Source organism: Loa loa (assembly GCF_000183805.2).
Source record: "Loa loa unplaced genomic scaffold supercont3.24, whole genome shotgun sequence".
Taxonomy (NCBI): domain Eukaryota; kingdom Metazoa; phylum Nematoda; class Chromadorea; order Rhabditida; family Onchocercidae; genus Loa; species Loa loa.
Genome location: NW_018108204.1, coordinates 47,566 through 60,034, shown reverse-complemented (window position 1 = coordinate 60,034; position 12,469 = coordinate 47,566). Strand labels below are relative to the sequence as shown.

The following is a 12,469-nucleotide window of genomic DNA, read 5'->3' as shown; positions in this document are numbered from 1 at the left end:
ATTGTTACAGTAACTTTTATCGTACTTGTAGATCGCATTTTGTTGTTGAACTTTGTTGCTGAACTTTCCCAGTCCTATTCAGTGGATCCATTGTTTGTTGAGAAACAACATCCTTTATCCTACTACTGTCACTGGGACATTAACCACTGGTCAATATCGTTAGTAATGATAGAATCGTAACAAATACTCCTTTGCTCTTTCAAGATCAAAATTCAAATCAGGAAAGAAAAAGATTGCTTAAAAGAAAGTTGGAAAAAAATAAGAGAGAGAAGGAGGATGGAGGAATCCAAAGTTCGTAACAAGAACAAAATATATTTGGAAGATCTCAACTAATCTCAGTTATGCTTTCCTTTAATCGAAGGCAATTACCAATTAATTTAATTCCAAATTGTCCCAAAATATTAAAAGTGATGAAAAAAGATTCACGTTTCACTGTCATGTATTATCAATTAGGAATACAGAGACTTTTTGCTGTTGACAGAAACATTGACGGAAACATATGTGCTATTATATGTTAACAGTCATTAATAACTTATGAGTTTTCTTTGCTGAATCGGAAAGCTAATAGTTACTCTTGATAAATATGACCATATGTTTCAGATTCAAAAAGAAAGTCTGGCCGATAAAGCTGGATTACAAATAGGCGATACGGTCACCGAATTTTCCGGCCGTACCACAAAAGGAATGTCACTTCAGGAGGCTACAAATATTGTCGACAGAGTTTCGCTCGAAATTTACATGCTTTTGCAGAGGTTTCTCTTTTTCCAATCAAGTTTTTTGTCCTTAAAAAAATGTAAACTCTTTTGGAGATCCGATAGTAACAGTAAATAGACATGACGACAAAGTAAACTTGTTTTCACTTGTTTCTGCCGATTCTGTCATCACTATAATTGCAATAATCTTTCTAGTATGAAAGTTGCTTGAAGTTTTGACCGATCGTCAAAATAGGCTTTGGAGATAACAAGAAGTTAATGACCTGCATTACCTTTATATGTTATGAAATTTTAATAGACTTTGGTTGATTTGCTAGAGATTGAGAAAACAAACTCAGTTGACGAACGAAAAGCGCCTAACAGTTCGAGACAAAATACTCTTTTATTGTTTCAAAAGCTGTTCTCTAAAAGCACTCACAACTAATCATTTCCAATTCCAGGCAGGTAACAGAACATTCATGTTTACCATGGCAACTCACTGAGAAAAATAACCAGATAACGGTGGATCATATCAAGCCTCAGACTGTTAATTATAATTACTACAAGGTGAAAAATTTAACCACCAAAAATTTAGCTCAAAATTTGAAACATCAAAAAAAAAAAAACAGATAGTTTTTAGAGTGAACGAAAAGATATATCGCATTCAACAACGAATTATGAAGTACCGATCACGGATGAATCACCCAAATACCGCACATCTTCATACAGTAAACATGAGGTTATTACTTTCACAAAGTTCAAGGGTACAGAGCAATGGAAATATCTTATGAGATTAGTCAAATCTCTTTTTCCCTCTTTCTGGAAGACACCGGAAGCTTCACTTCTACGTCAGTTCAAGAAAATTGCAGAATCAATCGCGGATGTTTATAAATTCCGGTTTCTGTCTTTCTTAATCTTATTGTAAACAATTTTCATTTTTAAGCATAAAATATTTGTTTCAATAAAATTTCCAAAAAGAAGAAAAATGCAGGGAAGTTCTTTGAATCGCCCAGTCAATCTTAACTATCAGCCAGTTTCACCATTTACGAACGTTACGAATGTAACGAAACGTAGCGAATCTCCGTACGTTCAAAGCAAACGTTTCCAGGACAGTTACAGTACCAATAGCTACAGGTACCAATCAACATGACTTGATTACCGTGATATTACTTATCAGTGGATTGATGACGATATGAATCTTTATTGATTTAAGTAAGCATTTTTTTGTCTTATCAGTGAACTGAAAAATTGCAATTGTAGAGCAGAATCACGTAATATAAGTGGATATGGTTCTGACGGTAAACCAATATCGGGTATGTCACGTAACGTACCCATAGCGCTCGGGACCTCAGCTCCATCATCTGCACCACTAACAACATCAACCAGTAATCAGACTGGTCCGAAAAACAAAATTTATGGCTTAGTTCATGTTGATACGAGCAACGCCTACAGTAATGTCGGACATCCTTCTGGTTCTGGTGGTGGACATCGTCCAGCAAGAAATGCATCCACAAAACCAGCATGGCAAGACAGTGGGTGTAAGTCTTTTTTATTGTCTTTCACTTTAAATAACGTAGCAAGCAAACATATATGATGGAGTGAATTATGCTAACAGTAAAAGAGTAGCATGATTTTGTTTGTGAAGTATTATGATTAAAGCTATTATGTGAATTAGAAACCACGCGAAATGTTATAATTGTTGCCACGTTGAAGAATCCGACACGGAAAACACGGACGTAAGACTTCAGATGGTATCTTTATGTTTCTGCAGACACTGACTGTTTGGAGAAATTAAAATACATGTTAGGTGTCATCCATTTTAAGTACCGTATTTCGAGAGCGTTATTTAATATAGTTCTTATGTTGTTTCACATTTACACGTATCCTAGCAAATACCACTGAATTTACGCCTTTTGCAGCGCGAGTACCCTTTCAACATTCACCGCGTTCAGAGCGTCAACTGTCACCACATGCAACAGTACGTCATCTACAATACAACTCTCCAATGAATCTTTATTCTCCACATGCTGCCGCTGAACAATATATCCAACAAACTGGCGGACTTTTTGGCACTGAGTAAATTTTATTTATAAACGAAAAAAAATGCAACTTGAAAGTAGGCGTAAATTTTTTTAGGCGTAAATTCGTTACTTCCACGGGAGGGAATAGAAAATTATCGATCAAATTATTGAATATGTTTCGGCGAAAAAATTTTATTTCCATTTTTTTGAAAGGTGTAAGTTTTTTACCGAATATTTAGCCCATCATTGCAACTACCGAAAGGTGATGAAGCTTATCTAAAGTCCGAAACACGTCGTCTGATAGCGGAAGAGGAGGGTCAAAGTGCGCACGACAAATCCGCATCAATGCAAAGTGCGAGCTTCAAACGAATATCCCGCGCATGTGGTACTCCCGTTGATTAAGATAAGTACCTAGTAAGGAAGTTGTCGCCTGAACTGGGATAATTTTTGGGTTCTCGATTATTGACAGGACGATCATCTCTAAAACCAAATTCTCTAAATCTTTATAGAGCTTTCCCGAGACTTAGAAAAGGTTTTCTCTCACATAGTCCTTTTCGAAATATGACTAAACTTCAGAGTTTCTGGGGTCTTTCAGCTCTTCACAAGCGATACTAATTAGTCCATTAAATTATTAGCAGAAGTACGACTGAAACGTGAATCAGAACATGTAACCGTCTAAAATGCAAAGGCAGTTACAGATAAATGAATAAAGTTAATAAAATAAGTCAAAAACAAGGCTAACTTCTTCCTATGCTTGGCAAGCAGAATGAGTAATGAGTTGACTTGAAATTAACGGAAAAAAAAACGTGTAATTATTACGAATTTATCAATGCTTGTCCATAATCAGTAATGAGTGATCATATCTTTCATTTATATGGTAAATCAAACTTATAACAAATATTTAATTTCTTCGCAAATGACTTTTATTGAAAGATTCCGGAAAAATAAAAGTCCTTGTGGTTGCATATTGATTTCTGCATATTGTATTTGCTTCTCCTACTTGGATTGTATTTTTGCTGAACTAACAGATTACTTATTCTAGAAGCTAAATCCACTTTGATGCACTCATATCTTTCCTTCGAATTTCCTATTATAACATCATTGAGGCATTATTCACTATTAGCAACGATAAAATCACTAAAATGTTTCATTTATCATAATTCTACAACAATTTAATCTTAGCCAAAGCATTCTTTGCCCTTAAACACTTCTTAATAGAATTATGAGTGGGTTATCAGATCATGGTTATCACTTCAACATAAGATGAAAAAATTTTGAATGATTACGTAGATCTGGTTTTCACAGGTCACGAACCTCTTTAATTTCTCATAACTTATTAGCAGTATTAATTGAGATATTTCATGATTTATTTATGGCAATTATAATATTTCATGGTTTGATACTTTCATAGCCTACACGTTTAGGCTTTACCGTACAGATTAAACTCACATTTTTATGTAATTTTTGGGTTTATACTGTATCTTATCGTAAATTTAAGGATAGTTATGGTAATAAATAGTCTCGCTATCGTGTTTTTACATTTGGAGCTTAGATATACCCGTATTTTATAATGCTATTACACTCTATGTAATAAAATTTGCATCTCAAATACCTGAGATGCAGAACATTTACAGACCACCGTACACTATTCGAAAAACGGCATTCGAAAAACGATAATATAAGACTGATAAGGAAGTTTTAGTAAACATCTTGAACTTTATCGTGTGTAAAGGTCTGCAAGAAAGATTTCTGCTGTTAAATTTACCTTTACATTACACTTTTGATACAAACTATAAAAGACTAATCAGTGGGTTTAAAGTGTTCATTTAATGAACAATTCTTTTAGGACTGATTAAGAACTTGAAAATGTGATACCATTTGCCAGTATGTATCCAAAAGCGCACAGAGGAACATTTCCTTCCTTGAAATAGCTAATCATTGTAAACTGATCAGCCTATTATTTCCTCTTGTAAAATGTTAGAAGGTCGAAGAAATTTGTCAAAAATGTTTCCGGAAACTTTGAAGTGATATAATATTTGGGTATGCATTTTTGTTTAAGAACTCAGTGATTATTTAAAAAGGAAATTTGTTGCATTTGCAAATTTTGCCAGTTAAATGTAATTAGGGTAGGAGCAAAAACCAGCAAAGAATCTAAAAATGAAAATGTCCGCAATTTACGACTTGGCATTTCTCAATGTCAAAAAAATTGATACGAAAAGCGAAAAGCGTAATCGGTTTCTTCTTTTTGCTTGCTTTTTCATTCACTGTGCATATTTTACTGATTTTCAACATTTCATTTCGAATGTAAGATTTGCCTATGATATTATTTATAAAATACCATACGGAACGTTGAAATATTAGTATTTCTATAAAGGGATCAAAGATTAACAATCAATTGTCCAGCCTAATTTAAGCCTATAATTTTATTGTCTCACAAATATATATATATATATAAGCATTGTTACATTGCATAAAAATAACAAAATTCAGTTCAAAAAAATTAAAAAGATTTAGCTCAGTAAACTAAGCAATTCCTTAGGCTTTTAGGAATGTAAGAGAAGATACGGCTTAGCCAAGCGACTTTAATTATAACGAAACAAACCGATACGTATCCTGTTATAATAGAAAGCAGTAGCTTGTTAATATCCCTGAGCGACTTTGATAGCTTTGTTGTTGTTTACTCAGAATTATCAGTAATTTATTAATTAAAAGATCTCTTTTTTAGAAAACAAAACTGAGAGCATCACTACATCTGTTGACACTGTTGATTATTTAGCAAGATTATTGTGGTATATTATAAATAAGCTTGAAGATTTCGCCTACTAATTTGCATAATGCTTCCATGATTTTACCGTTCTCTGGGAGATGAAGAAGTGAATGGAGAAGGGAAGAGTTATTCGTCTTTACAGGATGATTGACAAAAAGTAACATGCTTTTCTTATCAGCAATTATGCATATTTTCTGATATATTACCAGATATCATCTAATGATTATCGCCAAATGATGGGAGTTATTGCGGCTACAACCACAATAGAACAACAATGTGATATCTATGTTTCAGATGCTTATCTGTTGAAATGATAAGAACAACTAGTCTTCATCACATATTGAAAGATTTTGTAATTTCGTTATCAATAACCGGAGACATTTTTCCTGTATATTATTTAAATATCATAGAGGGTGTTTGAATTCAAATTTAACATTCCATAATTTCATTGTTCTTTAATGAAAGTCTTTCTATTACTGGAATATTGGTTAAGGACATATTAGATAATAAATCCACAACTTGGAATGTGAAACTTAGCACTACAACAACTTCTTGCAATTTCTACTAACTGATACTTAGCAAAATTGTATACAAAATGATTCGCTTTGAATTTCTACATCAAACTCCAATTAATTTCATTTCGTTAAACAAGTTATTACATTATGAGCATATGCATAACAATTATAAGCATGTGTATAATACTTTATTTTATCAGGCTAATTTCTATAATTAAATTCATGATGCATTACTGAGATTAAACTGGTGAGGTTTTCCCAGTATAGTATATTACTGTCACTTTGAGTACTAGCATATCATACAAATACTCTAATTTGTTATAAGAATAATTAATTGTATTTGATGGTATACATGCTTTGCTATGATGTCTTAATTAATAGTAATCTGGTAAAACTTTTCTTAAATTCAAAATTCCCACCTAAAGTTCTAAAATTAATAGCAAATAACAATGTGAGGCACAATAATTCTATGAGCGTTTGTTCCAGCTGGTGTTATCCTAAATTTGACTCCATGGTTACTTTAACAATATTTGTCCGGAAGATGGCGGCGTTTATTCAGATATCAGTATGACGTACTCGATGTTATCAAAAGTAGAATCAGTCATTTCCTTAACTTATCATATGATTTTTTTCTAGAAAGAATCTGTTTAAATTTTAAAAAGAAAAAGAAAAAAGTAGTCAAATATACACAAGCTCATTACCGTATGGTCGACAAGTACACAAATACACAGCGACAGTTTGTAAGCTAATCGTCATAGCTTTTGTATTTGTTTGATTGTTTCTATTTTTCATTTCGTTTTCAATTTAAAAAGCCAATGAGAAATGCACCATTTGTGGACTTCGAATTGGAAAATGAGCAATAATATGTCTTTGGAAATAGCTAAAATTGTTTTTTCCCATTCACATGAGAGTCAAATTGCCCAAACAACAATTTAATAACAATTTGGCGAGAATTAAAAAAGTTTTTGTTTCTGCCTCTCCTCGAAAACATTAATAATTTCGCTTACCATAAGAATACTGTTAACAGATTGATTTCATAACTTGCTCATTCAGTCATGAAGTACGGAAATATGATTAAAATTTTAACAATCAGCAAGTTGGGAAGAAGAAATGAGAGGGAAGAGGTGCTGAATTGTTTTCGGAGTTCTATTTGCTAGAAATATGTTGGGAATAAGAAAGTATTACTGATTGCAGTCTTTATCAGATTGTAAATTATCAGCATATGAACGTAATCATATTTGCATTCAAAATAGTGTTTGTCATAGCTAATGGTGAAATGTCAATTTTGGTGGTGAAGATTGTGATGCTCGCAACGATGGGCGCTTTTGCATTGCTGTTCGGTCTACTGCCAATAAAGGTTTGTTATTTATCAAGTTTACAAAACATTCAACAAATGAGCTTTGCTAATTTAAAGGTCATTAGTGATTTGTAAATTTTGAAAATGCGTTTAAACATGTGGTGCCTGACTCACTTATTTTGAAATTATTTTTAGATATACAAGTATGTCGAGTTGCAGCGGGTAACTAAGTTTTCTGAAGAGAAGTTAGCAACTCGACTTCTTTCAATATTGTCGTGTCTTTCCGGTGGTGTATTCTTAGGTGTTTGCTTATTAGATCTATTACCTACAGCCAGGTAAACATTCATTTGCTTTTGTTAGTATAAAATACATAAATTGTACTGGTAGTTCTTCATCGCTTTTCACAAATTTTTTTTACGACGAATCTCTATTTATTTGAATCTATTTTATTATTAGTTTCAAAAGACTCCATGTTTCTATTTCAAGTTTCACTGTGAAATGGCTGATATCGTGAGCCTCATTTGCTTTCAGCGCAAAACTATATTACAACTAATGACGCATTATCGGGTTAGTTCAGGTATTTTAGCAGATATCAGCGAAGTGCTTCAAAATACAACGTAATTTTCAGCGAAGCATTCGACAAAATAAAACAACAGAACGGATGGGAAACGGAATATCCATTAATAGGAGTTCTAATTGGCTGTGGTTTCTTTATCGTTTATTTGATGGAGATATTAGCCATTCATATCTGTGATCGGAATCATATAGACTATGAGGTGAAGCGAAACGAATGCAAGCACTGCAAAAATAAGAAGGATGTGATCGAGTAAAACTTGGATGATACATATTTTAACATTTGGAAATGTCTCCTTCACTTTGCTTCATATCAATTCAATTTTAAAACACTATTCACTGATGTGAAAATGGAAATCGACTGGATAAATCGTTGAAAATTATGGAATGATTTTTTTCTGTTTAAATTGTAGCGACTTTTCCAAAGACCTTTCGGACTTTTGATATATGAAATTTTGCAAGTTTCAAAAACAATTCGAAAATTTAAATCTGAATAAAACTAATGCGTCTACATTAATAAGCTTTACCTTCTTATATTTATTTATAGAGAACGCTTCAACAGAGGTAAGCAAGAAGAGAATGCAAGTCAAGGGAGGAAGAAACAAATAGATGTTTCAGTAGTGGAACTGAAAATTTCCAAAAAAGATAATTATGTAAAATCGATAACTTTGGTGGTTGCCCTTACAGTTCATTCCTGTCTTGAAGGATTCACTTTCGGCGTTCAGGTAGTTCTTTTAATTCTTAAAGAATCTATTTTCTTTTGAATAAAAACCTACAACATATTTATCTTTTGTGTTCGGAAAAATTCAAATTTTTAAATACTCTGCCACAGCTCTTTCAACCTGATTGGAAAAAGGAAATTTATATAAAAATTATAACATGCCTAGTTGCAGTACACTATGTTCACTGTGGCAACACTTTTCCTTGGAATAATAGTGCATAAATCAGTGGTTGCATTTAGCATCGGGATGAATCTAATTAAGACTCATCCCAGCAAAACATACTTTGTTATATTGTTGGTAATATTTATGGCAGTAACGTCGCCCATTGGTGGTTTCATTGGAATCGCTCTGGAGGTTATTTTATAACGCATCTAACAATTTGGTAAAAGAGTATTCTGAAGCATGAACTGATCTTAAAAGTTATGCCTAAAACTAAAACCAAGAAACTATACTTAAAAGTAGCTGCATCTTATTCGGCAGGAACTTGAGTATCTTCAATTCAAATGGTATATTCAAGAATTATTTCCTGTCTTCTATCGGTAATGCTGAGGTGTTTTATAACCAAATAGCCAGAACATTTATAAAACTGGAAACACACCTTGAATTGCAGAGTGTGGAACTTGGTGAACAACCACGAAATATTGTAACAGCAATAGCATCATCGCTCGCTAATGGTACCTTCATTTACATCACCTTTTTTGAGGTTTGTTTGGGTTACTATCTTCAAGATTGAAATCCTAAAAGTAGGAAATGAAAGCGTTACTATGACTGGTACCACTTCAGCATTCCCTATCTCCTCGCATATTCAAGCTATTGTTTTAGAAGGGTTGTCAAGTGACGAATATTTCGTGCTTTCGCCATCCTCTCTTTCCTTTTCTTAAAAATTTTAATATATTGAAATTTTAATGTTAAAACATTTCAACTATAAGTAAACGTGGAACTGCAAAGAGCTTATTTTTAGATACTATATACTGAACACGAACATGGGGAGCGAAAAATGGCGCAATGGTTGAGTGCAGCTGTGGGTTTTGGTCTCATAGCCATCTTGATGTTGTTTGCACATTGATTTCTTAACACTGCTTTGAAATTAATATTTGGTTAATCACTGAGTCAATCTGGCGTTGCTGACTCCATTCTTCAACTACTTCAGAGTAAATAATAGAGTTTCATCCTTACCATTTACATCGGACAAGCAATCAAAGTTCAAAGTGTACATCACTTCAATTCGAGAGTAAGTTTGAAACTGACTACTGTCCAAATTCATCGACAAGAAAGTGAAGCACTTAATAAAAAGAAACGAAATTATCAGGAAAAGATTAAAGTAATACCAATATGCCAAGAAGAATAGGAGCGATCATATCAGAAACCAAAAATTTTATTCTGTTATTCAGAAACTTGTCGTTTTGATTATCGATTTGCTTTCTAAAGTTCTACGCTATGAATCATTGAAGTAAACTAATAAATCGTTAAAAAATTCGATTTGAATCAATATCGCTTGACTCGGGAATAAATCAAGGAAATGGACACCTCTTTAAAAATCGGAGATTAAAGGCCATTGACAGTTATTTGTAGAACAAATAGTCTGACAATAAACAATTTCTCTGCAATTCAAATAAGTCGTACCTACAACCAGCTTGCAGAACAACCATGTGTACCACCGACTTGCAGAACAGTTAGAGGCTATAATTGATGGAAAGACCAGGGCACTGTTATTGAATGGAATGTTGTTTGATCTTAAGTGGTGCTCATTCATCCTGGGAAATATGGTGATTCCTCTATTATTTGTCCTAACCTCATAAATAATCCTAATGATGCATCCTGTCTATCTCTGCCTGATCCCTTCTCGGGACTAATAATTCCACTTTCTGCGTTCTTTCCTGCATGGTTCGTACTTCAGGCTAAAGTAAAATGATGCAAATAGATGGCGACCGACCAAGTAAAAGCCGCATACCGAAACGGTTGTCCGGCTATATCAACAGGGTACTACATTTTATCCTGTTTTAATTAAGCAAAATGATTATGAGGAGTACTCTTGTAAAGTCAGAGTTTATTTCCGTATCTTATGGAATTCTACTGATGTTTCACTCCAAGAATCATTCTTTTTTCGAAATCCTTCTAGTTATAAGAGGTCAGTTAGAAGTCTTCGTTCCGTCGTATACTTTTCTTGCTGATCAAAATACCCAAATTCCATAGATTTATACAAAGAGGAACTTCTCATTGCAGTTATTATTTTTCGACTTTGCCAAGGTTGCAAAACTTTTGAACAAGAAAATAAACTGTCATAATACATATACGGGCAAACGAGCGTTCGAGTAAGTGAGTGAATTACAGATCGAACAGCGCACAATTGGTGGTCCGTGTAAGCGTCGTTATTGGTTTGTGTTATCGGACGATTCACCATATTTGTACTGGTACAAAAATAAGGGTGATATTAGTTGTACTGGACGATTACCACTCTCCGGAGCTGCTTTCACTTTTGATCCTCGTGAAACTGGCCGATTTGAAATACAGTTTGTTTTGTTTTGCTTTTTTTTCTTACTTGAATGTGATTTTGTCCAGTTAATTGTGGTTAGTTTCATTTCAGACAGAAATTATTGTTGAAAGGCGCTACTATTTGAAGAGATTCACTACGTTTTCAAGTATAATATTTGAATGTCATTTGATGACTGCAGCTTTTGACTGAAAAATTAGTTTGAATCCACGTTTAAATTATCCAAGCGTTCAGTTTTTCCCATTTATATCTCACTTCTCACTAATGTTTCGTCTTTTAGTGTGAATAATGAGATACATGTTCTCGAGACAGCGGATAACAAGTCACGTGTTCAGTGGCTGCAGCAGCTTCAGAGCAATCGTCGTCGACATTATGAGAAGGAAAATATTGATGATGTATTGAAAATTGTAAGGCTTCTATTTTTATTTTTAAGTCTTGATTGTGGTGAAGCAATGTTTATTTTTCTGAAAATTTATCCACTGCTAATTCGATTTATATAATTTATCATTTCTCTTAGAACTTCAAATAACAATCCAATAATAAAATTCCAGTGTCATAAATATACATCATAGTTCAAAAAAAATGAGATGAGGCTACCAGCTCTGTCCTTTTCTCCATGGACACCGCAAGTGCGCTAGGTGGGTGCTCAGTAATATTTTTTTCTTCGAATTTATTTCAATCCAAAATTTGACAAATATGGTCAACTACTTAAGTAGTGATGCTAAATGGTTTTAGGAAATCGTGTCTCTTTCTTCCCACTCTCTTTCGGGAAATGATCACTATACGGAGAGTTCCTCGAATACTGAAATAAAGGATTTAGAACAGGGTAAGGATGTGATGGTAATAGATGGACCTCCAGATGAAAAATCACTTGAAGATGAAATTAATGACGCAGTGAGTTGAAAATTTGCCTTTCATAATAGTTTTGTCACGGTGACATAAGGATACTTTTTTTGATAGTTTGCATTTTCAGAATTTTTATGGTGTGTGGCGGAGCCCATATGAGTTTTTTATATTTGTTTGAAATTGGGGCTGCGAATAATTTTGAAATATGTGTGAAATTTCAGACTCAATCTACATTTTACCTTAATTCGGATGGAGAACTGAATGCAAAAAGTTTAGAGATGCCAATTCCAATTCCTCCCAGTACAGACGTTTTGAGATGTGCAGAGGAATTAATTGAAAAAATAACGGAAGAAACTCAAGCAAAAGCAAAAGTACTTGAACAGCCAGCGAAAAAAGTGATAGGCAGAGCAAAAGCTTCGCTGCGGTCAGTGCATTATTATTTGTCAGTCGAGGTTTTTTTAGATCTATGCATATATTAAAATATTTGAAAGTGATTCCTCTCCTTGCATTATTGAGCAATATTTTGAATCTAATCTAATATGGAG

The 12,469-nt window shown here is 33.5% G+C and overlaps 3 protein-coding genes across 3 annotated transcripts in view; all 3 read left to right on the top strand.

The window, feature by feature from the left end:
- The window catches only part of LOAG_16857 (hypothetical protein), a 4,091-nt gene extending 906 nt beyond the window's left edge, over positions 1 to 3,185 (top strand). Inside the window, exons 2-8 of the mRNA XM_020449515.1 lie at positions 601 to 752; positions 1,154 to 1,259; positions 1,333 to 1,431; positions 1,684 to 1,826; positions 1,953 to 2,230; positions 2,612 to 2,768; positions 2,953 to 3,185. Coding sequence (XP_020306936.1) covers positions 601 to 752; positions 1,154 to 1,259; positions 1,333 to 1,431; positions 1,684 to 1,826; positions 1,953 to 2,230; positions 2,612 to 2,768; positions 2,953 to 3,115 — 1,098 coding nt within the window. The 3' untranslated portion in view covers positions 3,116 to 3,185. The remainder of the gene's footprint in view (positions 1 to 600; positions 753 to 1,153; positions 1,260 to 1,332; positions 1,432 to 1,683; positions 1,827 to 1,952; positions 2,231 to 2,611; positions 2,769 to 2,952) is intronic.
- A 4,086-nt stretch (positions 3,186 to 7,271) lies between these two features.
- Positions 7,272 to 9,781, top strand: LOAG_08501 (ZIP Zinc transporter; the record flags this gene model as incomplete). Its single annotated transcript, XM_003144032.2, has 7 exons — positions 7,272 to 7,352; positions 7,488 to 7,627; positions 7,921 to 8,118; positions 8,413 to 8,590; positions 8,759 to 8,941; positions 9,198 to 9,290; positions 9,549 to 9,781. 7 exons carry the CDS (start codon positions 7,272 to 7,274, stop codon positions 9,651 to 9,653), a joined length of 978 nt encoding a protein of 325 aa, XP_003144080.1. The 3' UTR covers positions 9,654 to 9,781.
- A 1,856-nt stretch (positions 9,782 to 11,637) lies between these two features.
- Positions 11,638 to 12,469, top strand: part of LOAG_16856 (TBC domain-containing protein) — a 7,095-nt gene continuing 6,263 nt past the window's right edge. Inside the window, exons 1-3 of the mRNA XM_020449514.1 lie at positions 11,638 to 11,716; positions 11,814 to 11,972; positions 12,146 to 12,348. Coding sequence (XP_020306935.1) covers positions 11,916 to 11,972; positions 12,146 to 12,348 — 260 coding nt within the window. The 5' untranslated portion in view covers positions 11,638 to 11,716; positions 11,814 to 11,915. The remainder of the gene's footprint in view (positions 11,717 to 11,813; positions 11,973 to 12,145; positions 12,349 to 12,469) is intronic.